We start from the raw sequence: 26,318 nt of genomic DNA on the forward strand, positions 1-26,318 counted from the left end.
GGTTTCAGTGCCTTCAAAGCCCTAACTCACTGTGTGAGAATAGAAAACCCTTTGCCTAATCACCTATTTATATCTAGACAGAGGCAGACAGAGGAATAGTTGGATATGGGGAGAGAAAGAGGTCGATATGGGGAGAGAAAGAGGTCGATATGGGGAGAAAAAGAGGTTGATATGGGGAGAGAGAGGTAGATATGCGGAGAGAGAGGTAGATATGCGGAGAGAGAGGTAGATATGCGGAGAGAGAGGTAGATATGCGGAGAGAGAGAGCGGGATAGATATGCGGAGAGAGAGAGATAGATATGCAGAGAGAGACTGAGATAGATATGTGGAGAGAGAGAGAGAGATATGCGGAGAGAGAGAGAGAGATAGATATGCGGAGAGAGAGAGAGAGATAGATATGCGGAGAGAGAGAGAGAGATAGATATGCGGAGAGAGAGAGAGAGAGAGCTAGATATGCGGAGAGAGAGAGAGAGAGATAGATATGTGGAGAGAGAGAGATAGATATGCGGAGAGAGAGAGAGAGATAGATATGCGGAGAGAGAGAGCAAGATAGATATGCGGAGAGAGAGAGTGAGATAGATATGTGGAGAGAGAGAGCGAGATAGATATGCGGAGAGAGAGAGAGAGAGAGATATGCAGAGAGAGAGAGATAGATATGCAGAGAGAGAGATAGATATGCAGAAAGAGAGAGAGAGATAGATATGCGGAGAGAGAGGTAGATAAATATGCGGAGAGAGAGGTAGAGATAGGTATGCAGAGAGAGAGAGAGATAGATATGCAGAGAGAGAGAGAGATAGATATGCAGAGAGAGAGAGAGATAGATATGCAGAGAGAGAGAGAGAGAGATATGCAGAGAGAGAGAGAGAGAGATAGATATGCAGAGTGAGAGAGCGAGAGAGATATGCAGAGAGAGAGCGAGAGATATGCAGAGAGAGAGAGCGAGAGAGATATGCAGAGAGAGAGCGAGAGAGATATGCAGAGAGAGAGCGAGAGAGATATGCAGAGAGAGAGAGCGAGATAGATATGCAGAGAGAGAGCGAGAGAGATATGCAGAGAGAGCGAGAGAGATATGCAGAGAGAGAGAGAGATATGCAGAGAGAGAGAGCGAGATAGATATGCAGAGAGAGAGATAGATAGATATGCAGAGAGAGAGATAGATAGATATGCAGAGAGAGAGAGATAGATATGCAGAGAGAGAGAGAGAGATATGCAGAGAGAGAGAGAGAGATATGCAGAGAGAGAGAGAGAGAGATAGATGTGCAGAGCGAGAGAGAGAGAGATAGATATGCAGAGAGAGAGAGAGATAGATATGCAGAGAGAGAGAGAGAGATAGATGTGCAGAGCGAGAGAGAGAGAGATAGATATGCAGAATGAGAGAACGCTAGATATGCGGAGAGAGAGAGAGATGCGGAGAGAGAGACGCGGGGCGGGGAGAGAGAGAGATGCGGAGGGAGAGAGAGATGCGGAGAGAGAGAGATGTGAAGAGAGAGAGAGAGATGCGGAGAGAGAGAGAGAGATGCGGAGAGAGAGAGAGAGATGCGGAGAGAGAGAGATGTGAAGAGAGAGAGAGATGCGGAGAGAGAGAGAGAGATGCGGAGAGAGAGAGATGCGGAGAGAGGGAGAGATGCGGAGGGAGAGAGAGATGCGGAGAGAGAGATGGAGATGGAGAGAGAGGGAGAGATGCGGAGAGAGAGATGGAGATGGAGAGAGAGGGAGCAAATAGATTGCGAAATAGAGAAGCAGATAGAGAAATAGCTCAAGGCAGACAGATGGGTAGAGACAGAAAGGTGGAGAGACAGAAGGGCAGATAAAAAGATAGATCGGGTGAGGGCTGCCAACCATCCTGAGAAACAACCTCCATGCCAACTCAGGAAATTAAACAGAACAACAGCAACCTGCATTGATGTAGTGCCTGCAACATGGGAAACTGTCCCAGAGCAGCGTCATCCAGGAGAATTGAACAGGGTGCCACACGTGGAGAAATGAGGGAGAGAGGCGGAGAGTGGGGGAGACAGGGAGTTGGTGGGAGGGACAGAGAGGGGTCAGAGAGGGTGAGAGAATGAAGGGAGAGAAACAGAGAGAGTGAGAGAGACAGAGTGGGGGGGAGATGGAAAGAGAGGGGTGAGAGGTGCAGAGAGAGATTGGGAGAGAGAGTGGCAGAGAGGCAGAGGGATGAGAGAATGAAGGGAGAGAAAGAGAGAGAGAGAGAGAGCGGGAGAGAGAGAGAGAGCGGGAGAGAGAGCGGGAGAGAGAGAGAGCGGGAGAGAGAGAGATCAGGAGAGTGAGCGGGAGAGAGAGCGGGAGAGAGAGCGGGAGAGAGAGAGATCAGGAGAGTGAGCGGGAGAGAGAGCGGGAGAGAGAGCGGGAGAGAGAGAGATCGGGAGAGAGAGAGCGGGAGGGAGAGAGAGAGCGGGAGAGAGAGAGCGGGAGAGAGAGAGAGAGCGGGAGAGAGAGAGAGCGGGAGAGAGAGAGATCAGGAGAGTGAGCGGGAGAGTGAGCGGGAGAGAGAGCGGGAGAGAGAGCGGGAGAGAGAGCGGGAGAGAGAGAGATCGGGAGAGAGAGAGCGGGAGAGAGAGAGATCAGGAGAGTGAGCGGGAGAGTGAGCGGGAGAGAGAGCGGGAGAGAGAGCGGGAGAGAGAGCGGGAGAGAGAGAGATCGGGAGAGAGAGAGCGGGAGAGAGAGAGATCAGGAGAGTGAGCGGGAGAGAGAGAGATCAGGAGAGAGAGAGCGGGAGAGAGAGAGATCGGGAGAGAGAGCGGGAGAGAGAGAGATCAGGAGAGAGAGAGCGGGAGGGAGAGAGATCGGGAGAGAGAGAGATCGGGAGAGAGAGCGGGAGAGAGAGAGATCAGGAGAGAGAGAGCGGGAGGGAGAGAGAGCGGGAGAGAGAGAGATCAGGAGAGAGAGAGCGGGAGAGAGAGAGATCAGGAGAGAGAGCGGGAGAGAGAGAGATCAGGAGAGAGATCGGGAGAGAGAGAGATCGGGAGAGAGAGAGCGGGAGAGAGAGAGATCGGGAGAGAGAGCGGGAGAGAGAGAGATCAGGAGAGAGAGAGCGGGAGAGAGAGAGATCGGGAGAGTGAGCGGGAGAGAGAGAGATCGGGAGAGAGAGAGCGGGAGAGAGAGAGATCGGGAGAGAGAGCGGGAGAGAGAGAGATCAGGAGAGAGAGAGCGGGAGAGAGAGAGATCGGGAGAGAGAGAGATCGGGAGAGAGATCGGGAGAGAGAGAGATCGGGAGAGAGAGCGGGAGAGAGAGAGATCGGGAGAGAGAGAGAGCGGGAGAGAGAGAGATCGGGAGAGAGAGAGATCAAGAGAGAGAGAGATCGGGAGAGAGAGCGGGAGAGAGAGAGAGCGGGAGAGAGAGAGATCAGGAGAGAGAGATCGGGAGAGAGAGAGATCGGGAGAGAGAGCGGGAGAGAGAGAGATCGGGAGAGAGAGAGATCAGGAGAGAGAGAGATCGGGAGAGAGATCGGGAGAGAGAGAGATCAGGAGAGAGAGAGATCGGGAGAGAGATCGGGAGAGAGAGCGGGAGAGAGAGAGATCGGGAGAGAGAGAGATCAGGAGAGAGAGAGATCGGGAGAGAGAGAAAGCAGGAGAGAGAGAAAGCAGGAGAGAGAGCGGGAGAGAGAGAGATCGGAAGAGAGAGAGAGCGGGAGAGAGAGAGATCGGGAGAGAGAGAAAGCAGGAGAGAGAGCGGGAGAGAGAGAGATCGGAAGAGAGAGAGATCGGGAGAGAGAGAGATCGGGAGAGAGAGGGGCAGAGAGACAGAGGGATGAGAGAATGAAGGGAGAGAAGGAGAGAGAGGAGAGAGAGTGGGAGAGATAGAGAGGGGACAAAGGGTGAGAGAGTGAAGCGGGAGGTGCAGAGAGAGCGAGATAGGGAGAGAGAGCAGGAGAGAGAGGGGTAGAGACACAGGGGTGAGAGAATGAAGGGAGAGAAATAGAGAGATGGAGAGAGAGTGGAAGAGAGAGGGGGTGAGAGTGTGAAGGGAGAGATGCAGAGAGAGAGGTAGGGAAAGAGAGATGGAGAGAGAGCGGGAGAGAGAGGAGCAGAGACAGAGAGGGGTTGAGAGAATGAAGGTCAAAAAGCGGGGAGAGCGGGTGAGAGAGGAAGAGAGAGAGGGTAGAGGAGGGAGAGAGTGTGAGAGAGAGGAGAAAGGGTAAGAGAGTCAGAGTATGTGTGTGTGTGTGTGGTGCATGCGTGTGCACGGATTTCACACCTCCCACTCCACCACACATCCCACTCCCTTAACCCTCAAGACCCGCAGTCCCGGACTACGGGATTCCCCCCCCTCCCTCCATCCTTCGGCTTGCCCACCTCCCAATCCTCCTCAAAAGGCTCTCTCTCTCTCTCTCTCTCTCTGAAGGGAAGAAACAACTTTCTGACCTCCATATCTCTCTCTCTCTCTCTCTGAAGGGAAGAAACAACTTTCTGACCTCCATATCTCTCTCTCTCTCTGAAGGGAAGAAACAACTTTCTGACCTCCATATCTCTCTCTCTCTCTCTCTGAAGGGAAGAAACAACTTTCTGACCTCCATATCTCTCTCTCTCTCTGAAGGGAAGAAACAACTTTCTGACTTCCATATCTCTCTCTCTCTCTCTCTGAAGGGAAGAAACAACTTTCTGACCTCCACCTCTCTCTCTCTCTCTCTCTGAAGGGAAGAAACAACTTTCTGACCTCCATATCTCTCTCTCTCTCTCTCTGAAGGGAAGAAACAACTTTCTGACCTCCATATCTCTCTCTCTCTCTCTCTCTGAAGGGAAGAAACAACTTTCTGACCTCCATATCTCTCTCTCTCTGAAGGGAAGAAACAACTTTCTGACCTCCATATCTCTCTCTCTCTGAAGGGAAGAAACAACTTCCTGACCTCCATATCTCTCTCTCTCTGAAGGGAAGAAACAACTTCCTGACCTCCATATCTCTCTCTCTCTGAAGGGAAGAAACAACTTCCTGACCTCCATATCTCTCTCTCTCTCTCTGAAGGGAAGAAACAACTTTCTGACCTCCATATCTCTCTCTCTCTCTCTGAAGGGAAGAAACAACTTTCTGACTTCCATATCTCTCTCTCTCTCTCTCTGAAGGGAAGAAACAACTTTCTGACCTCCACCTCTCTCTCTCTCTGAAGGGAAGAAACAACTTTCTGACCTCCATATCTCTCTCTCTCTCTCTCTCTGAAGGGAAGAAACAACTTTCTGACCTCCGTATCTCTCTCTCTCTGAAGGGAAGAAACAACTTTCTGACCTCCATATCTCTCTCTCTCTGAAGGGAAGAAACAACTTTCTGACCTCCATATCTCTCTCTCTCTGAAGGGAAGAAACAACTTTCTGACCTCCATATCTCTCTCTCTCTCTGAAGGGAAGAAACAACTTCCTGACCTCCATATCTCTCTCTCTCTGAAGGGAAGAAACAACTTCCTGACCTCCATATCTCTCTCTCTCTGAAGGGAAGAAACAACTTTCTGACCTCCATATCTCTCTCTCTCTGAAGGGAAGAAACAACTTCCTGACCTCCATATCTCTCTCTCTCTGGCCAATATCTCTCCCCTTTCAGGGCCCTTTGCCTGAGAAAGTGCTTCAAAGGAGCTAAGTGGCTCTGGCACATCCTGTGATACTGATGACCCCGAATTCCTGCCAACAACCGTCAGCTGCAGAATGTGCCTGGTTTCCTTTTGCTATTTGGTTTCATTTTCCCCTCAGCCCTGTCATTCGGTTTTGTAATGAGCTGGGAGTCCTGCTATTGGGAAGAAGGAACATTCTAGGCGGGTTGGATCTCTCTCTGTGCCCCTCTGCGTGTCCCTCTGCTGTCACCTCAGCTCAGGAGTTTATCCCTCCACTTTCGTTGGAGCCTCCCCCCCCCACCCCCTCCTTGACCCTCAACAGTTCGGTGTTCACAGGAGGTGGATCGCTTGCCGCCCCGAGGGAAGGGGGTAAGTACAGCGGTTTCTTGAGTCCCTGTGTCTGGGGGGTGGGGGGTGCGGGAGGGAGGGCTCAGTGCCCTGCTTGAGGAGAGGGTCTGTGGATTCCCACCCCCTCTCCCCCTCTCGCACCAAAACCTCCCCTCCTCCACCCACCCCCACCCCCCCCTCCCCCCAACCACCCCATTTTAACCCGGGCCAGGAACGAGAGGCTGCGCACAGGAAGATCCCACGCGCAGCAATTACATCAATGGCCGGAAAGTGCGTGTGGTTTGTTCTTTTTTTTTTCCCTCTGCCAAGTGATGTCAGTCAGGGGATAAATCTGGGGTGGGGGTGGGGTGGGGGGTCCCAAGACACCGGGCGACCTTCTCCTCCTCTGCACCCCTACCCTTACTTTCAATGGTGGCTGTGGGATTTGTCTTTATTTCGACCTGGTGGGCGGGGTAGGGGTGCAGTCAGGGGTCTCGGTTTGTCCGGGAGACGGTTTTTAGGGTCCCGGTCCAGGGCACTGGTCAGTGGCCAGGATGGAGCGCCAGGTGATTGGGGTGGACCCTCTCCCCCCAGCTCAAACTGTAGCGTGTTTGATGGTCAAAACCAGGTTGTTGGGGTTGGGGAGTTGGGCTGGTTTAATGTGTGTTCCCGATGTGCTTCAGCTTTTAACTAGTTAGTGCTGAAAATTTTCACTAAATCCACACGTATTACAAACTGGTTATAAATAAACTCATTTCAACCTACATCCTTATCATTTGGAAACCACAAGGGGGTGAGAATATCTCATCATCCTGTATGTGAATCTGTCTCTGAGCTTTCTCTTTCTCTCTCTCTGTCTCCCCCTGTCTCGCTTTCCCCCCCTCCCTCTTTTTCTCCCTGTCTATCTACCCCTCTCTTTCCCTCTCTCTGCCCCTCACCCTGCCTCTCTTCCCCACTACCTCTCTCTCTCCCTGCCTCTCCCTCTCTCTCAACCCCCCTCTCTCTCTCTCTCTCTGCCTCTCTCTCTGTTCCCTCCTCTCTCCCTCTCTTTCTCCCTATCTACCCCTCTCTTTCCCTCTCTCTACCTCTCGCCCTGCCTCTCTTCCCCACTACCTCTCTCTCTCCCTGCCTCTCCCTCTCTCTCAACCCCCCTCTCTCTCTCCCTGCCTCTCCCTCTCTCTCAACTCCCCTCTCTCTCTCTCTCTGCCTCTCTCTGTTCCCTCCTCTCTCCCTCTCTTTCACCCTATCTACCCCTCTCTTTCCCTCTCTCTACCTCTCGCCCTGCCTCTCTTCCCCACTACCTCTCTCTCTCCCTGTCTCTCCCTCTCTCAACCCCCCTCTCTCTCTCTCTGCCTCTCTCTCTGTTCCCTCCTCTCTCCCTGTTTTCTCTCTGCCTCTCTACCTCCCTCTCTACCTCCCTCACGCTGTCTCTCTTCCCTTTTCCTCTCCCTCGCTCTTGCCCTTTTGTTTTCCCTCCCTCTCCTCTCTCTCCCTGTCTCTCTACCTCCCTCACCCTTTCTCTTCCCCCTTTCTCTCTCCCTATCTCTCTCACCCCCTCCTTCTCTCTTTCTGCCTTTCTCTCCCTGTCTCTTCCCCCCCCCCCTCTCCTTTTCTTCACCCTCTCTCTTCCTCTCTCCTTTTCTCTTCCCCTCTCCCTTCGCACTCCTCCTTTATCTCTCTTGGGTTCACTCTGTCTCCCAGCCTCACTCCCTCTCCCTCACTCCCTGCCCTTCTCTCTCCCTCTTCCTCCCCCCTTTTCCTCGCTCATTATTCTCTCGCCCTCTCCCTATGTATCTCTATAATGCTCTCTTCCTGCCCCTTTTGACCTCTCACTTCCTCTCTCTCTCTGCCTCTCTCCCTTTCTCTTCTTCTCTCAATCTCCTTTGCCTACGTCTCTCTCTCTCTGTCTCTCTCCTGCTCTCTTCCTCTTTCTCCATACCCCCCCTTTTGACCTCTCCTTCACACCCCCTCTCATGCATTCCCTCTCCTCCTTCTCCTGCCTCCTCCCCTTGCCTCCCCTCTCTCTCTCTCAGCTCATGGGACTGGCAAATCCCTGTTGGAAAAGCACCCTCCTAAGGCATGACAATGTGGATAGCCCCTGGCAACAGCCCCTAGTCTTGGAGAGGACTCACTGACCACAGTCTTGTAATATTCACAGAGGTTGACAGTGTACAAGGCAGACTGGATGGGGGCAAATGGAGAATTTGATTCAACGTGATTCAACCTGCTCAATACTGCTCATTGACACATGGATGTAAGACAGACTTGGCCTTCGGTGATAGTCAGCATCGTTCTCCTACTGACAGGTGGGTGATCTTATTGACACATAAGAGATTCTGAGGGGGGCTCGACAGTTTGGACATTGAGGGGATGTCCCCCCCATCCCGGGGAACCCTGGAACTGGGGGCGGGGTGGGGCACAGTTAAAAGGTAAGGGGTCTCCCATTGAAGACGGAGATGAGGAGGAATTTCTTCCCTGAGGGTCATGAGTGTTTGGAAATTCTCTTCCCCAGAGAGCAGGGGGAGGCTGGCTCACTGAATACATTCAGGACCTGATGTAGGATTGTTTCTTAGGTAGGATTATTTGCTAACTCCTCAACCCTCGGAGGTGAGATGCCTAGGTGTGTGAGGATATATTGGAGCTTTGTCCGGACTCCATCCCAGAGAACCGTGCGCAATTCTGACTGAAACATGGAGACTTCGGGATGACTTTTTCTTTTAAACTTAACTCATTCATTCATGGTTCGCTGGCTGGGCCAGCATCTATTTCCCTTGGGAAGGTGGTGGGTGAGCTGCCTTCTTGAACCGCTGCAGCCCCTGTGGTGTAGGTACACCCACAGCGCTGTTAGGGAGGGAGTTCCAGGATTTTGACCCAGCGACAGTGAAGGAACGGCCGATTATATTTCCAAGTCAGGGATGGCGTGTGGCTTGGAGGGGAACTTCCAGGTGGTGGTGTTCCCCATCTACCTGCTGCCCTTGTCCTTCTAGACGGTAGAGGCTGCAGGTTTGAGGGGCAATGGGAATGTCACTGGGCTAGCAATCCAGGGACCCAGACTAATGCTCGGAAGAAAGAGAAACACAAAACCTGTGGAGAGAGAAACAGAGTTAACGTCTCGAGTCCGAGTCACTCCTCCTCAGAGCGCTGAAGACATGGGTTCAAATCCCATCCCAATGGCTGGGTGGAATTTAAATTCAGTTCGTTAATCTGGAAATTATAAGTGAGGCTTAGCAATGGTGACCAGGAAGCAATTGGTGTCAAAGCCCATCTGGTTCACTAACGTCCCTTTAGGGAAGGAAATCTGCCCTCCTTACCCGGTCTGGCCTACGCGTGGCTGCAGACCCCACAGCCAGGGGGCCGTCTCTTAAAACGCCCTCCGCGATGGCCCGGATAGTCACTCGATAATATCGAGCTGCTACAAAGTCTTTTTTTTAGAGCTTAAGGAGAGCCTCCAGACGGGCGCTAAATCAAATCGCCCCCACCACATGTGGAGGACCTCAGAGCAGCTGGAATAGGAATGAATTTCTAGAGCGCCTTTCACAATCTTAAGCAACGCCACAACCAGTGAAGCACTTTGCGAACCGCCTGTTGTAATGTCGGAAGTGCGGCAGACATGACGCGCACAGCAAGATCCCGCAGCCAGCGACGTGACAGTCGGCCAGGTAACCTGCCCCTTGAGGTGGCTGGCTAAGGTATAAATGTTAGCCGAGAGGCTCAGAGACCTAGCCTCTGCTGAAGCTCAGAGGGGGGCAGTGCCCTTGCCTCTGAGCCTCCAGGTTGAGGGTTCGAACCTCGCTCCCCGACTTGAGTACAAAAACGAAGACCGATGTTCCCCGTGCAGTACCGAGGGAGTACTGGAGTGTCGGAGGTGCTGTCTTTTGGGTGAGACGTTGAACCGAGGCCCCTGACTGCCTGCTCGGGTGGATGTAATGGGCCCACATCTGCTATTTTGAAGAAGAGTGGTGGGGGGTGGGGGGGGTGGAATTAACTTCAGTGCCCTGCCCGTTATTTACCTCCCAACCAACATCACAAAAGCAGAACCCTCGGTGTTGTCACATTGCTGTTTGTGGGATCTTGCTTTGTGTATATAATTGGCGTTTCCTACAGTGGCTGCGCTCCCAAGAAGTGCTTCATTGGCTGGAAAGCGTTTTGGCTCATCTGGTGGTTGTGAAAATTGCTATATAAATGCAAGTTTTTTTTATTTTTTTCCTTCCGCGAGACTTCTTAAAAGCCCCTCGAGTGTTCAGATCCGGCCTCAACTGATAGCCCTATCGGAGTGGTCAGCTCCAGGTTAGCAGAGGGGGATTTGAACCCACAGCTCCCCGACTCCAAGGTGTGAGACGTGGCCATTGACGGACACTGTCCGAACACTCCAATTGGCCCCTGCGAACTGGAACATTTACTCTTCAATATTCCGCATCCCAGAATGCAGGAAAACTGCACGCAAGTCTGGCGCACCCCTGGATTAGCATTTATTGCTGACCAGCTAATACCTGTAGTTCCCTACAAGTGAAAACATCTTCCTTGTGTCGAACCAATCAAATCCCCTCATTGTGTGAAAGGATCAGTCACCCGACAGCGTTCGCTTTTGGAGAGGAAAGAGCCCCAGGAGTGTAGCCCTTCCCAGAAACTCTCCGTTCTGATATCATCGTTGTAAAACTATTCTTCACTTCCTCGTGACCGTTTATTACCTGTTTATAACAGGGCTAAACTGTATTCCTTAATCTGTAATATCTGCAGCAGACAAAGAGGCCATACAGCTCGACTCCTCGATTAGATTCCAGTCTGTAACTCACTCCCGGGTATCTGTTATTCTATATATAAACCCCCCGAACCCCTCGATTAGATTCCAGTCTGTAACTCACTCCCGGGTATCTGTTATTCTATATATAAACCCCCCCGAACCCCTCGATTAGATTCCAGTCTGTAACTCACTCCCGGGTATCTGTTATTCTATATATAAACCCCCCCCGAACCCCTCGATTAGATTCCAGTCTGTAACTCACTCCCGGGTATCTGTTATTCTATATATAAACCCCCCGAACCCCTCGATTAGATTCCAGTCTGTAACTCACTCCCGGGTATCTGTAATTCTATATATAAAACCCCCCGAACCCCTCGATTAGATTCCAGTCTGTAACTCACTCCCGGGTATCTGTTATTCTATATATAAACCCCCCCGAACCCCTAGATTAGATTCCAGTCTGTAACTCACTCCCGGGTATCTGTTACTCTATATATAAACCCCCCGAACCCCTCGATTAGATTCCAGTCTGTAACTCACTCCCGGGTATCTGTAATTCTATATATAAAACCCCCCGAACCCCTCGATTAGATTCCAGTCTGTAACTCACTCCCGGGTATCTGTTATTCTATATATAAAACCCCCCGAACCCCTCGATTAGATTCCAGTCTGTAACTCACTCCCGGGTATCTGTTATTCTATATATAAACCACCCCGAACCCCTTGATTAGATTCCAGTCTGTAACTCACTCCCGGGGATCGGTTATTCTATATATAAACCACCCCGAACCCCTCGATTAGATTCCAGCCTGTAACTCACTCCCGGGTATCTGTTATTCTATATATAAACCCCCCTGAACCCCTCGATTAGATTCCAGTCTGTAACTCACTCCCGGGTATCTGTTATTCTATATATAAACCACCCCGAACCCCTTGATTAGATTCCAGTCTGTAACTCATTCCCGGGTATCTGTTATTCTATATATAAACCCCCCTGAACCCCTCGATTAGATTCCAGTCTGTAACTCACTCCCGGGTATCTGTTATTCTATATATAAAACCCCCCGAACCCCTCGATTAGATTCCAGTCTGTAACTCACTCCCGGGTATCTGTTATTCTATATATAAACCACCCCGAACCCCTTGATTAGATTCCAGTCTGTAACTCACTCCCGGGTATCTGTTATTCTATGTATAAACCACCCCGAACCCCTCGATTAGATTCCAGTCTGTAACTCACTCCCGGGTATCTGTTATTCTATATATAACCCACCCGAACCCCTCGATTAGATTCCAGTCTGTAACTCACTCCCGGGTATCTGTTATTCTCTATGTAAATCACCCGAACCCCTCGATTAGATTCCAGTCTGTAACTCACTCCCGGGTATCTGTTATTCTATATATAAACCCCCCTGAACCCCTCGATTAGATTCCAGTCTGTAACTCACTCCCGGGTATCTGTTATTCTATATATAAACCCCCCTGAACCCCTCGATTAGATTCCAGTCTGTAACTCGTTCCCGGGTATCTGTTATTCTATACATAAACCCCCCCGAACCTCTTGATTAGATTCCAGTCTGTAAGCCAATCTGTATCTTTCATGCTGACTCTGATCTCTGCCTATTAGGTGCGGGGTTGTGTCTGAACGTGAATGTGAAGGAGGCGATTATTCACGGCATCACTGGCCATCCCGTGCACTTGGAGGCCACATACCTTGTGGAGCCCTCAAACAAACTCCACAGCATCACCTGGAAAGTGGACAAGGAGGGGCCCACGCGAATCCTGCAGTACATTGTCAGCAAAAACAGGACTCTCCCCTCCACACCCTTCCGCCACAGGATCAAGTTTGACAGCGAGACAGGCTCCCTTGTCCTCTTTGACTTTGCACCGAGTGACCGAGGCACCTATCAGATCACTGTGACCGCTGACGATGGGGCAGAGGACAAAGCCTCCACGGAGATGACCCTCTACGGTGAGTGGGCTCAGGGGCGTGGACACAGCTGGCCAACTACGACGAGTAGAGCTAACTGTATAGACAGAGGTGGCCAACTACGTTTAGTGAGGATCAAGGTGTGGACAAAGGAGGCCAAATATGCTCAGTCTGGTTGATGGGGTAGACTGAGGTAGCCAACTATGGTCAGCAGAGTCAATGGTGTAGGGCGTTCAGTGAGACTGTGGCTCAGTAAATTTCCTTTGAAGCCTAAAAGTTGGTATCCAATTTGTCCCCATGCATGTGGTGGAAGCTATCGCATTTTTGCAGTACCTGTCCTGGGACTGTTTGATGGGGACAGTGTAGAGGGAGCTTTACTCCGTATCTAACCCCGTGCTGTACCTGTCCTGGGAGTGTTTGATGGGGACAGTGTAGAGGGAGCTTTACTCTGTATCTAACGCCGTGCTGTACCTGTCCTGGCAGTGTTTGATGGGGACCATGTAGAGGGAGCTTTACTCTGTATCTAATCCCGTGCTGTACCTGCCCTGGGAGTGTTTGATGGGGACGGTGTAGAGGGAACATTTACTCTGTATCTAACGCCGTGCTGTACCTGCCCTGGGAGTGTTTGATGGGGACAGTGTAGAGGGAGCTTTACTCTGTATCTAACCCCGTGCTGTACCTGTCCTGGGAGTGTTTGATGGGGACAGTGTAGAGGGAGCTTTACTCTGTATCTAACGCCGTGCTGTACCTGTCCTGGGACTGTTTGATGGGGACAGTGTAGAGGGAACATTTGCTCGGTATCTAACCCCATGCTGTACCTGCCCTGGGAGTGTTTGATGGGGACAGTGTCGAGGGAGTTTTACTCTGTATCTAACCCCGTGCTGTACCTGTCCTGGGAGTGTTTGATGGGGACAGTGTAGAGGGAGCTTTACTCTGTATCTAACCCCGTGCTGTACCTGTCCTGGGAGTGTTTGATGGGGACGGTGTAGAGGGAGCATTACTCTGTATCTAACCCCGTGCTGTACCTGCCCTGGGAGTGTTTGATATTGTCTCCTCAGTCCCTTTTAACAGGATATTTCCCAGTATTCGCCTTGAAAAGTAATATCATTTGACAGCTCCTCTTTCAGAGGTTGTGACTCAGTAATGCACGAATGCGATTATAAAAATGCCGTGTGCTGACTTCCAAATGCCTTCTTCCCCAGAACCCATTGCTGGGATCATGGTCACCATGACGCCCAATGAGACCTTCTCCTCGCACAATGTGACTTTAAGTTGCTCGGTGGAACGTGGGACAGAGCCTGAATTCTCCTGGAGAAAGGATGGGAGGAACATCACGGAGTCCCTCTGGAATTCTGGACAGAGTCTCAACCTGCCCATGTTCAGCCTCGAGGACTGTGGCACCTATGCCTGCTTGGTGGCAAACCAACTTAACAGCAAGACTCACAGTCTGAATTTATTAGGTGGCAGCTTGTTGCTATATCATTAACCGTCATTACCCACACTGTTGTCGGAAAATGTCTAATATTCGATGCCATTCTGTGATTGGGCAGCACTTTCTGAACAACCTGGAGTGCCCTAATAACTACACTAACAGCCGATTTAAGATAATCAGTCAAGTTCATAATGTGGCTTATTTATGCGTGCTTGAAGCAACGTACATTTACACGCAGGGCAACCATTCCCTGCAAACAAAAGGAATGTGTCCAAGCCTTGCACCTTTTTGTGACTTACCCAGGAGCTTAGGGAGCCTATAGTTCCCTGTTGCTTTCTCCATGACAATGCCCTGGCCAATCACAGTTGACTTGCCAATAAATCAGCACCCTTTTCTCCTACCGCGTAGATTGTTGTGATCATCTGAAATTTGGCTTCCTTGTGTTTGTCCTGTTGAGTGCAAGACGAAAAACTTTGACAGCATGTCTCCCTTTTCAGAAATATTCAAACAGGAATTTCTCAAGTTACCGTGGAGGGGTCATTACAGAGTGATATGTAGCACTTGCAACACAAACAGTCCATTCGGCCCATCTGGCCCACACGAGCGTCTTTCCCCTTCGCCCCATCTATTCAGGACATTCTTCCATATATTTGCTTGGATTGAGGATTGGTTAATGGATAGAAAACAGAGAAGGGGAATAAATGGGCTGGGATAAGTTAGAGTGTTGTAAGGATCAATGTTAGAGCCTCAGCTATTTACAATGCCTATCAAGGGAGCTAGGTGAAGGGGACCGAGTATAATGTGTCCTTGTTTTCTGATGATACAAGGTCAGGTGGGACAGCTAAGCTGTGAGAAGGACACAAAGATTCTGCAAAGGGGCATGGACAGTTTGGTTGAGGGGGCAGGGAGGTGGCAGATGGACCACACCGCAGGGAATTATGGAAATTGGTCGGGAGAATAGAAAGGCAGAATATTTTGTTTAAAAACAGAGAGGCTTGAAAATGTTGCTGCTCGGAAGGATTTGGGTGTCTCGGTGCACAAATCACATGGGTTGTGGAGGCTCATTTGTTGAGTACATTCAAGACTGAGATCGAGAGATTTTTGGGCTTTCTAAGGGATGGGGCTAGAGTTGAGGTAGATGATCAGCCTTGATCTTATTGAATGGGGGAAACAGGCTCGAGGGGCTGAGTGGCCTCCACCTCCCTCTATTTCTTCTCCTCTTCTGTTATTTTTGCTCTGGTGTTTATCAAACTTCCTCTTAAATGCCAGGCAATCTTGGAGGCGCAGGAGAAAGAGCTTGCATTTCTATAGCGCCTTTCGTGACGTCCCCTCGCACGTTTGGAGCCAAGAAGCACTTTCTCAAATGGAGTTGCTGCTGCAATGTCAGAAACGCAAATCTGCGCACAGCAAGATCCCACAAACAGCAATGAGATAATGACCATAGAATATGCCTCCCTGATTTTAGGCGAGGGATACATATTGGTTCTGGCCACTGGAGACAAACCCTGCACCACCCACCACACCCCCCTCCACCGCTGTTCTTCCAAAGAGCATCCCTGGAATCTTTTATGCCCACCTGACAGGACGGACAGGTTTACAACTTAAAATCTCACCCAGAAAACAGCATCGGTGACAGGGCTGCACTCCTTCAGGCATGGCACTGGGAGTAAAACCCTATCTTTCTGTGTTGACCCACTGATCCACTGTGCACATATGTGCTTGTGTACGTGTGCTTATATACCTGTGCTTGTGCGCGTATGCTTGTGTACGTGAGCTTGTATACGTGTGCTTGTATACGTGTGCTTGTGCGCATGTGCTTGTGCAGGTGTGCTTGTGTACGTGTGCTTATATACCTGTGCTTGTGCGCGTGTGCTTGTGTACGTGAGCTTGTATACGTGTGCTTGTATACGTGTGCTTGTGTGCTTTTGCGCATGTGCTTGTGCGCGTGTGCTTGTGTACGTGTGCTTATATACGTGTGCTTATATACGTGTGCTTATATACGTGTGCTTATATACGTGTGCTTGTGCGCATGTGCTTGTGCGCGTGTGCTTGTGTACGTGTGCTTGTGTACGTGTGCTTGTGTACGTGTGCTTGTGCACGTGTGCTTATATACGTGTGCTTATATACGTGTGCTTATATATGTGTGCTTATATACGTGTGCTTGTGCGCGTGTGCTTGTGCGTGTGTGCTTGTGCGCGTGTGCTTGTGCACGTGTGCTTGTGCGCGTGTGCTTATGTACGTGTGCTTGTGCGCGTGTGCTTATATACGTGTGCTTATATACGTGTGCTTATATACGTGTGCTTGTGCGCGTGTGCCTGTGTGTGTGTGCTTGTGCACGTGTGCTTATATACGTGTGCTTATATACGTGTGCTTGTGCGCGTGTGCCTGTGCACGTGTGCTTGTGTACGTGTGCTTGTGCGCGTGTGCTTGTGCACGTGTGCTTGTGCACGTGTGCTTGTGCGCGTGGGCTTGTGTATGTGGGCTTGTGCGTGTGTGCTTGTGCGCGTGTGCTTGTGCGCATGTGCTTGTGTACGTGTGCTTGTGTACATATCCTTGTGTCTTTGTGTGCACCAGCTGTGAAGAATGTGCTATTGATGCCACTATGACAACGTCATCTATCCCAAATTTTTCCCCTTTCAGAATCTTCAAGATTCCCGCAGTGCAGAGTAGACCTGAGGAAAAACACGAGGCACCATTATGTACTTCCTGTTTTATTTGTGATTGTTGGCACATTGATGGGCTTGGTCTCATTTTCAACGAAAGGTGAATATCTCTTCACATACTAATTTCTAATTAAGTAATGAGCCTGCGCGAGATGTGATTCCATGTGTTTCTCACTCCAGCTGGAAGCTACTGCAACCCTGTATGTTGGTGAGGTGTCTGAAATCGTGAATCCATGACAAAGAGTGTAACCTTTTCTCTCTCTCTCTCTCTCACAGTCGGTAAAATCGCTCTCCAGGGGACAAGGTCAAAGTAACTGATCATTGAGAACTAGGCGACTGAATGTATGAATATACCATGGCGGCACCCTTATCCCTATTAATCCTGCACCCTTATTCAAGTAAAACCACACCATTTCCTGGAGTGGTGCTGCATCCATTAATTCGCTACAGACTCATCACAATTGATGCTGCATCCCTTACCATACTGCACACTCAACCCAATTGAAGCAGAATCCCTTAAATTGCTCCACTTATCCCAATTAATGCCTCAACCCTTAACTTGCTGAATTTACGTTGATTTGTGTGGCATTGCACACCTACCCCAACAGATGCTGCATCCCTTAACTTGCTGCACACTAACCTCGATTGATGCTGCATCCCTTATCATGCTGCTTCCGTGCCTCCGTCGATTATGGAAAGGGGACAACGATATGAGACGCTCTGAGCCGGGGAATCGCTCCGGAAAAAGATGACAGACCTCGACACCCCCCCCAACCCCGCCCAAGCCTTGCGAGAGCTTGCTTTTCGGTATCGCCGAACGCCTCACAGACACCAACCTTCACCTGGTCACCAGGAAACGGACAGTGATGTCCACGTCAGTGCTGATACATTGGAGGCGGAAGAGAACATGGGAGGAGAAGGAGGCCATTTGGCTCTTCCGTCCTTGCTCTGACCACAGACCGGGCACTGGCTGAACTGGAAAATTTTCCACCATCTGTTACTCACAATAAGCGCATGTCAAGGAAGAATGAGTCCAAGCTAATATTTTACTTCAGGCTGATTTACTTTCAAGAAGGCTCTGCAATGTAGCAAACTCTCCCAGTCCCTTGCACACGAGGGTGTTACAGCTGTACCCATTTATTCTATTTTGATGACTCTTTTAATTATACTATTTCGATGGGTGAACATATGCCCATCACCTGTTTTAACATGCCATTGTCTTAATTGCTTTCCAATGCAATTGCCTGTCGGCAAGACTATTGTCAAGGTTCAGTCACGATGTAATTACTGATCTATCGACACCATCCATCAACCAGAAGGCTATTGAGGAGCTACACCACGGGGATTGCAAGAGGGGCACGTTTGGACACTGGGGGTGGGGTTGAGGGTTAAGGGTGATGACCAACAAAGGCAGGTCTTAACCAGGACGCGCTTGGAAAGCGGCTAGAGGTGTGAGCCCTCGGAGAACTCCGCATTGGGAGGGGAGGGGGTGTGGGTGTGGAGGGGGCGCGGTTGTGGATGAATGAAAGTGGAGCAGGGAGAGACCTGGCGAAGATGACAAGACAAGGGGAGAAAGGGGAGAGAATTTGAGCTCGAGATGGGGGAAAGGAAAGGGTTACAAAGCCGACCGGCCGATGGCTACGAGTGATGGAAAACGCCAGTGACATTTGACATTCGTGGATTGAATCAGCTTCATCCCCTCCCTTAACCTCACTCCTCCGGCTCTGGATTTTTACACATCACCTTTCCGAAAGCGATGATCGGTTGTCTGGAGGTTGTCTCTTCCCCAGTATTGGCTGCTCCAAAGGGAGCAGGACACAGCCCATGTTCCCATCGCACATGAAGCTTGTGCCTATATTTCTGTGCCCGCAGTCCAGGTTGAAGATTTACAGCTATGACTCTCAGCAGGTGAAATCTCTTTCCTGTCCCCCTGATTTTTGACCATGTTTCTCCCCAGGTACAACTCGTTCAGCACTTTCATCTCTGCTAGCTGCTGTGTCAGGTGTTAGTATAGTGGGTCAGGTATCGGGGTACAGTCATTTTCAAATCATCACCCTTGTTTTCAAATCCCTCCCTAGTCTTGCCTCCCCTGGGATGATTCCCTACACGAAAGGCGCTAGATTAATGCAAGTTGTTTGTTGCTGTAATATGATTTATGGTCATGCAGTGACGCACAGCATCAACGCCTACCTCCCTCTTGGAGACGAGGCTTGTGAGCCTAGACTCGTAGAGTGGTCACAGCACGGAGGGAGGCCATTCGGCCCCTTGTGCCTGTGCTGCTTCCTCCCTGCAAGAGCGACTCACCTGGTCCCACTCCCCTGCCTTTCCCCTGTTGCCCTGAATTAATTTTTTTTCCCCACCCCCCCCACCCTCTTCAGTTAACGATCTAATTCCCAATCGGATTGAACCTGTGCCCCCCTCTCCCCGCTCACGGGCAGCGCCTTCCAGGTCCTAACCCCTCGCTGCGGGAAAGAATTTCACCCTCCTCCCCCATCGCCATTCCTCCCTTTTGCCAATCCCCCCCTAAAACCAGCCTCTTCTGGTTCCCCATCCATCCGCCAGCAGGAGGCGCTACATCGCGAGCGTGCGAGAGTTAGGAGCGGGAGTGAGGCCGCTCGGCCCCCTCGAGCCTTGACCTCGCCGCCGCCTCGGACCCTTTAGTGTCTCCCCTATCCGCTCCGTCCGGACCCCCCTCCCCACATCGAAACCCCCACCTCCCGACCTCCCCTTCTCCGAGGGACCAGCCTATCCCCTGGAACGGATCCCGTGATTTCTCTTCGGCCCAACCCCAACTGCACTGCTGCTGCAAACCGAGGCGGGAACGGCATCCCAGGGATCCCCCACAGGGAAACTTGGCAGCTGGGGTAGTAAATAAATCCTGGGCCGCTGAGGGATGGAATGCGCTGCTGTGTCGATTGTGGGTGGGTTGGTGCAATTGGAGGCAACGCCTTTAGCACTTTATTCCTTCAGGAGAGGAGGACCAGACTGAGAGGGTGACAAAGCGCCCTTCCCGTCGCAAAATAGTTGGGCCCTGCTGCTTTTTTTCGGTCTCTCGAGGTTAACCGTGCGTTAAAGGGTTGAATTACGAGGTAGACCATGGGCTTGCATTCCCTCAGAGGGTTACGAGGGGGCGGGGAGCGGGATCTAATCACCGGGTTTAAGATGGAAAGGGTCGAGAGAGGAATTATATTCCTCGTGTTGGTGGCGGGGGGAGGTGGGGGTTTGGGCGGGGGGGAAGGGGATGCGTGAGTGGCGCTGTGGGTTGGCGGGGTGTGGGGGGTGCGGCGACTGAGGGAGCCCAGAACAATGGAGGGGGGAAGGACCTTTATAAAGTTAAGAGTCGGGGTCAGGTCATGAAAGACCCCTTCACGCAACAGGGAGCGGAAATCTGGAACTCGCTCCCCATCCACCTCCCCGCCTCACCCCCACCCCAGAGAAGCTGCTGAGGCTGGGAAGGGTCAATTGGAAAGCAGAACTGAGATGGGTAGATTTTTTTTTGTTGGGTGAGGGGGCTGAAGGGGGAATGGAGGAAAGCGAAGGGAGGGTAAAAGGGGAGGTAAGTTACAGACCCGCCGTGAAGGTGATAGAATGGCTCGAGGGGGCTGAAGGGCCTCCTCTCCCTGTGATAGAATGGCTCGAGGGGGCTGAAGGGCCTCCTCTCCCTATGCTAGAATGGCTCGAGGGGGCTGAAGGGCCTCCTCTCCCTCGGATGACCCTCCCAGCCGCCTTAGCCCTCCACACGGTCTCAGTCAGCGATCAGCTCCAGCCTACGCCAGACTTGGTTCCTCCCCACCTCTCTCCCCCTCTCTCTCTCTCCCGCTCCCCCTTCCCCAACCCTCGCTCTTCGAGAGCAGGTTTAGCCCCCCACCCCCCCACGGCCGACCCAGCGCAGACGGGGACTTGTTACCGGGAGCTCTGCGGGCCGACACGGCTCATTAACGCGCACGTGGCCCTTTTCGAGGAAGAGTTCTGCATTCCTCTAGCACCTTTCTTCGCCCCGGGACACCCGACAGCGCAAATGAAGCACGTTGTCAAGTGTAGCCAGTGCTGTCGTCATGTAGGAAACACAGTAGCCAATTTGCGCACAGCAAAGTCCCACAAACAAACATCCATGTGACAATAATCCAGATCCATCGCTCTTTTCAGCGATGGTGTTTGAAATATCAATATTGGGCCGAGGACATTATGTTCTTGTCTAGAATAGTGGGCGTGGGATCTGTTATGTCTGCCTGAAGGGGGCATCAGTTTAATGTTTTGCCCAGGACACACCACCTCCAACAGTGCAGCACTCCCTCAGTACTGACCCTCCAACAGTGCAGCGCTCCCTCAGTACTGACCCTCCAACAGTGCAGCACTCCCTCAGTACTGACCCTCCGACAGTGCAGCACTCCCTCAGTACTGACCCTCCGACAGTGCAGCACTCCCTCAGTACTGACCCTCTGACAGTGCAGCACCCCCTCAGTCCTGACCCTCCGACAGTGCAGCACCCCCTCAGTCCTGACCCTCCGAAAGTGCAGCACCCCCTCAGTCCTGACCCTCCGACAGTGCAGCACTCCCTCAGTACTGACCGTCCGACAGTGCAGCACTCCCTCAGTCCTGACCCTCTGACAGTGCAGCACTCCCTCAGTACTGACCCTCCGACAGTGCAGCACTCCCTCAGTACTGACCCTCTGACAGTGCAGCACTCCCTCAGTACTGACCCTCTGACAGTGCAGCACTCCCTCAGCACTGACCCTCTGACAGTGCAGCACCCCCTCAGTCCTGACCCTCCGACAGTGCAGCATTCCCTCAGCACTGACCCTCTGACAGTGCAGCACCCCCTCAGCACTGACCCTCCGACAGTGCAGCATTCCCTCAGCACTGACCCTCTGACAGTGCAGCACTCCCTCAGTACTGACACTGGGAGTGTCTGGATTCTCAGCTCAAATCTCAGGAGTGGGGACTCAAGTTCACAACCTTCGTTGACTCGAGAAGGAAGAATGACGCCTGAGAGAACCCGGCGCGGTTTGTCTAGATGAACAGTCAGGAAAGAACGTATCTATTTTGCACATAAGCTCATTTCTTTCACCGTATTCCTGCACTTTACTTCTGTAAGCTGGTCTAGTGTCTTTTCATTGTAAATTGTACCCATTTTGTGATGAGTGTTGTACTTTTTCTGTTACATCATCATTATTTAATATTGAGTTTTATAAATACTCAGGTATGCATTCTCTGCAGTGTATTTAACTTTCAATCAACTTGCACCTCAGAAAGTGTGTTGCTGAGGTTTGTGGGCTGAACTCTTAGGTTCCCGCTCCAACCTTTCAAAACTGATCAACAATAATGGCACATGACAAGAGGAAAAGGCCATTTAGCACTCAATCCTGCCCCTCCACTCCTTCAGGTCACAGCAGATCTGTATTTTAATGTCAGTGCGTGCTCCCTCAGTACCGACCCTCTGACAGTGCAGCGCTCCCTCAGTACCGACCCTCTGACAGTGCAGCACTCCCTCAGTACCGACCCTCCGACAGTGCAGCACTCCCTCAGTACTGACCCTCTGACAGTGCAGCACTCCCTGAGTACCGAACCTCCGACAGTGCAGCACTCCCTCAGTACCGAACCTCCGACAGTGCAGCACTACCTCAGTACTGACCCTCCGACAGTGCAGCACTCCCTCAGTACCGACCCTCCAACAGTGCAGCACTCCCTCAGTACTGACCCTCCGACAGTGCGGCGCTCCCTCAGTACTGACCCTCCGACAGTGCAGCGCTCCCTCAGTACTGACCCTCCGACAGTGCAGCACTCCCTCAGTACTGACCCTCCGACAGTGCAGCACTCCCTCAGTACTGACCCTCCGACAGTGCAGCACTCCCTCAGTACTGACCCTCCGACAGTGCAGCACTCCCTCAGTACTGACCCTCTGACAGTGCAGCACTCCCTCAGTACTGACCCTCTGACAGTGCAGCACTCCCTCAGTACTAACCCTCCGACAGTGCAGCACTCCCTCAGTACTGACCCTCCGACAGTGCGGCACTCCCTCAGTACTGACCCTCTGACAGTGCAGCACTCCCTCAGTACTGACCCTCCGACAGTGCGGCACTCCCTCAGTACTGACCCTCTGACAGTGCAGCACTCCCTCTGTACTGACCCTCCGACAGTGCAGCACTCCCTCAGTACTGACCCTCTGACAGTGCAGCACTCCCTCAGTACTGACCCTCTGACAGTGCAGCACTCCCTCAGTACTGACCCTCTGACAGTGCAGCACTCCCTCAGTACCGGAACATCAGCCTGAATTACGAGTTTATGAATTGGCTATGGTATTGTGTTGGTTCTGTTACTGGATTAGCAGCCCTGAAATCTGAGTTAATAACCCTGGAGACGTGATTCCAAACCCCAGCACAGCAGCTGTCAAACTTACATTGGTTTCATTAATACTTCAGTGGATACTGCAAAGACTATGGGCCCTGACAATATTCCAGCAACAGTACTGAAGACTTGTGCTCCAGAACTTGCCGCGCCCCTAGCCAAGCTGTTCCAGTCCAGCCACAACACTGGCATCTACCCGGCTATGTGGGAAATTGCCCAGGTATATCCTGTACACAAAAAGCAGGACAAATCCAACCCGGCCAATTACCGCCCCATCAGTCTACTCTCGATCATCAGCAAAGTAATGGAAGGGGTCATCAACAGTGCTATCAAGTGGCACTTGCTTAGCAATAACCTGCTCACTGATGCCCAGTTTGGGTTCCGCCAGGGCCTCTCAGCTCCTGACCTCATTACAGCCTTGGTTCAAACATGGACAAAAGAGCTGAACTCCCGAGGTGAGGTGAGAGTGACTGCCCTTGATATCAAGGCAGCATTTGACCGAGTGTGGCATCAAGGAGCCACTATTCCTTCACTGTCGCTGGGTCAAAATCCTGGAACGCCCTCCCTAACAGCGCTGTGGGTGTACCTACACCACACGGGACTGCAGCGGCTCAAGAAGGCAGCTCACCCACCGCCTTCTCAAGGGGGCAATTAGGGATGGGCAATAAATGCTGGGCCCAGCCAGTGACGCCCACATCCTGTGAAAGGATTATAGAAATGGTGTCAGGAGGGGGCCACACACACACACACACACAGACACACAGCCCTCACAGCGAACTCTGACATGACAATGACCACGTATTCTAGACTTCTGCTGCCTGAAATGATTCCCGGAGTGAAGGTGGGTTCACATCTGGGCTGAAACTCTGTTCCCCAGACACTGGCTCTATCCAGCTTCCTGGGAACTGTCTGAGGCCGCACCACAATATTCATCCACACCCTTGGTGTTGCAACTAAACCCGAACTGATCTCGCAACAGCCTCTCGCCTCCATCACAAAGTCTAATTATTCTCACCTCTGCAATGTCTCCTGGCACTGACCCAGCTGCAGCTGGTCTGCTGCTGTAAACCCTCATCCGAGCAACTCTTACCCCAAGGCCAGACTATCCTAACAGACTCCCGTCCAGCCTCCCGCTATCACTGCCTAATCTCAAACTCAACAACCCTCCGGATCACTGCAAACTCCTCCAGCCCCTACAACCCTATCTCTGTAACCTCCTCCAGCCCCTACAACCCTATCTCTGTAACCTCCTCCAGCTCCTACACCCCTCCCTATCTCTGTAACCTTCTCCAGCCCCTACAACCCTCCCTGTCTCTGCAACATCCTCCAGCCCCTACAACCCTCCCTATCTCTGTAACCTCCTCCAGCCCCTACAACCCTCCCTATCTCTGTAACCTCCTCCAGCCCCTACAACCCTCCCTATCTCTGTAACCTCCTCCAGCCCCTACAACCCTCCCTATCTCTGTAACCTCCTCCAGACCCCTACAACCCTCCCTATCTCTGTAACCTCCTCCAGCCCCTACAACCCTCCCTATCTCTGTAACCTTCTCCAGCCCCTACAACCCTCCATATCTCTGTAATCTCCTCCAGCCCCTACAACCCTCCCTATCTATGTAACCTCCTCCAGACCCCTACAACCCTCCCTATCTCTGTAACCTCCTCCAGACCCCTACAACCCTCCCTATCTCTGTAACCTCCTCCAGCCCCGACAACCTTCCCCGCCTCTGATTAGCAAAAGGCAGCACCTCCGACAATGTGGCATTCTGGCGGACGTTGAGGTGGGATATGGCTTCAGGCCCTGGGATGGATTTTGTTGCTGTGCCCTCTTGACCCTGAGTCAAGCCAACACTTGTGCTCCTAACGTGAGAAATAAGTTCCTGCTGGATGCCAAAGATCAGCAGATAAGACAGCAAACAAGGACAAGTGTGGGCGGAGGTTCCCTGCCTTTTATAGCCCCTGAGACTCCTGGCTGTTGTGTACATGAATGAGAGCTGGTAACTAATCTCTTTGCCACACCTTCTGCATTCCAACTGAGAAAGCCGCATGGAATTCCTCTTCAGTTGGTGCAATAGAGCTGAAAGTAATAGTGTAGGTGTGGCGTGTGTATTGTGACACTCTCTGAATGTTATCCCACGCAAGGGCAGAGTCCCCTGGACACACCCCTCAACGTGGTGCTGACATGTTGACCAGGAGGCCCCAGCATGGTTGCCCAGCTGTGACTAAATGTCAACCTCGGAGGTTTCATCACATACTTGTCCCGCCCCATCACCCCCACCCCACACAACCTCCACCCGCAAATGTACACTCCAGCCATTAGCCGGCCATCACCGCCACCCCAATCCCTGTAATAAAAACCGAAAATCCTGGAGACCAAACTCAGCAGGTCTGACTCTCCTCCTGAGTGAGTTCCCTGCTGAGTTTTGCCAGCGCTTTCGGTTTTTATCTGGGGTGTCCAGCACCTGCAGTGTTTTGCTTTTATTTGCTGTCTTCCGACGCCAATCGGAAAGCGCAACGTCTCATTACCTATGAACTGTCAAGCAAACAGCCTTTCATCCACTCCCCCCCGCCCCACCATTTTCAACACTTTTATATTGGGGAAAGAGAAATATTCAAGGATAGGTTCAACAGAAACAACCCATTGTTCTCCAGGGCTGCACACAGCCGTGTCCTGGAGGCTGATCTCCAATTCCTAGACACTCCATGGCTGGTCACGGAGGGTTCCAAACCATCGGGTTGCAGTGGCAACATCCACTTATCCATACAGGTTGTGTCCCGGAGCTATGGACAGCCATGGTGGAGGCTCCAACATTCTTTCCCTCACTCTGGCCGACCAGGAATCTCCATCTGTCTGGCCACGTTTATGAGCACGCCCTTCTTTAGCCGCCAAGTCCTTGAGTGGGACCTGAGCTTCTGGGTCAGAGGCAGGGACGTTACCCAGAGCACCGTGGGCGACGGGTTCAAATCCTACCCCGGCGATTGGCGGAATTTGGCGTTAATTCACCCGTTGGATCTTTTTTGGTGGAGTTGAAAGCTGCTCCCGCCCATGGTGACCAGGAACCCATCATAGATTTTTTTGTAAGAAACCCATCTGGTTCACTGACGCCCCTTTTAGGGAAGGAAATCTGCCTTCCTTACCCAGTCTGTACTCCAGACCCACAGCAACGTGGCTGACTCTTAATTCCACCCCCCCAACCCCCACCACGGAGAGGGCTGAGAAAGCTACTCAGGTCCAGGGCAATTAGGGATGGGCAACAAATGCTGGCCTTGCCAGCGACGCCCACATCCCACAAGAGGATTAGAGGGAAAACCCCTCAATGTAGGGCCCTCA

General features: G+C 51.7%; 1 protein-coding gene across 1 annotated transcript; it reads left to right on the forward strand.

Moving 5' to 3' along the window:
- Nucleotides 1–7,981: 7,981 nt before the first annotated feature.
- Nucleotides 7,982–17,851, forward strand: LOC144676545 (hepatic and glial cell adhesion molecule-like). The gene is made up of 5 exons (XM_078536944.1): nt 7,982–8,185; nt 12,248–12,592; nt 13,753–14,010; nt 16,623–16,745; nt 16,922–17,851. Exons 1-5 carry the CDS (start codon nt 8,128–8,130, stop codon nt 16,957–16,959), a joined length of 822 nt encoding a protein of 273 aa, XP_078393070.1. The 5' UTR covers nt 7,982–8,127; the 3' UTR covers nt 16,960–17,851.
- The last annotated feature ends 8,467 nt before the right edge of the window (nt 17,852–26,318 follow it).

This window comes from Cetorhinus maximus, unplaced genomic scaffold, assembly GCF_964194155.1.
Source record: "Cetorhinus maximus unplaced genomic scaffold, sCetMax3.hap1.1 HAP1_SCAFFOLD_1687, whole genome shotgun sequence".
In the NCBI taxonomy this organism is placed as follows: domain Eukaryota; kingdom Metazoa; phylum Chordata; class Chondrichthyes; order Lamniformes; family Cetorhinidae; genus Cetorhinus; species Cetorhinus maximus.

Coding starts and splice junctions, on each gene's coding strand:
- LOC144676545 (XM_078536944.1), top strand. CDS start 8,128: ATGGATGTAAGACAGACTTGGCCTTCGGTGATAGTCAGCATCGTTCTC. Junction 12,593..13,752: donor CACGGAGATGACCCTCTACG/GTGAGTGGGCTC, acceptor CTTCTTCCCCAG/AACCCATTGCTGGGATCATG. Junction 16,746..16,921: donor GGTCTCATTTTCAACGAAAG/GTGAATATCTCT, acceptor TCTCTCTCACAG/TCGGTAAAATCGCTCTCCAG.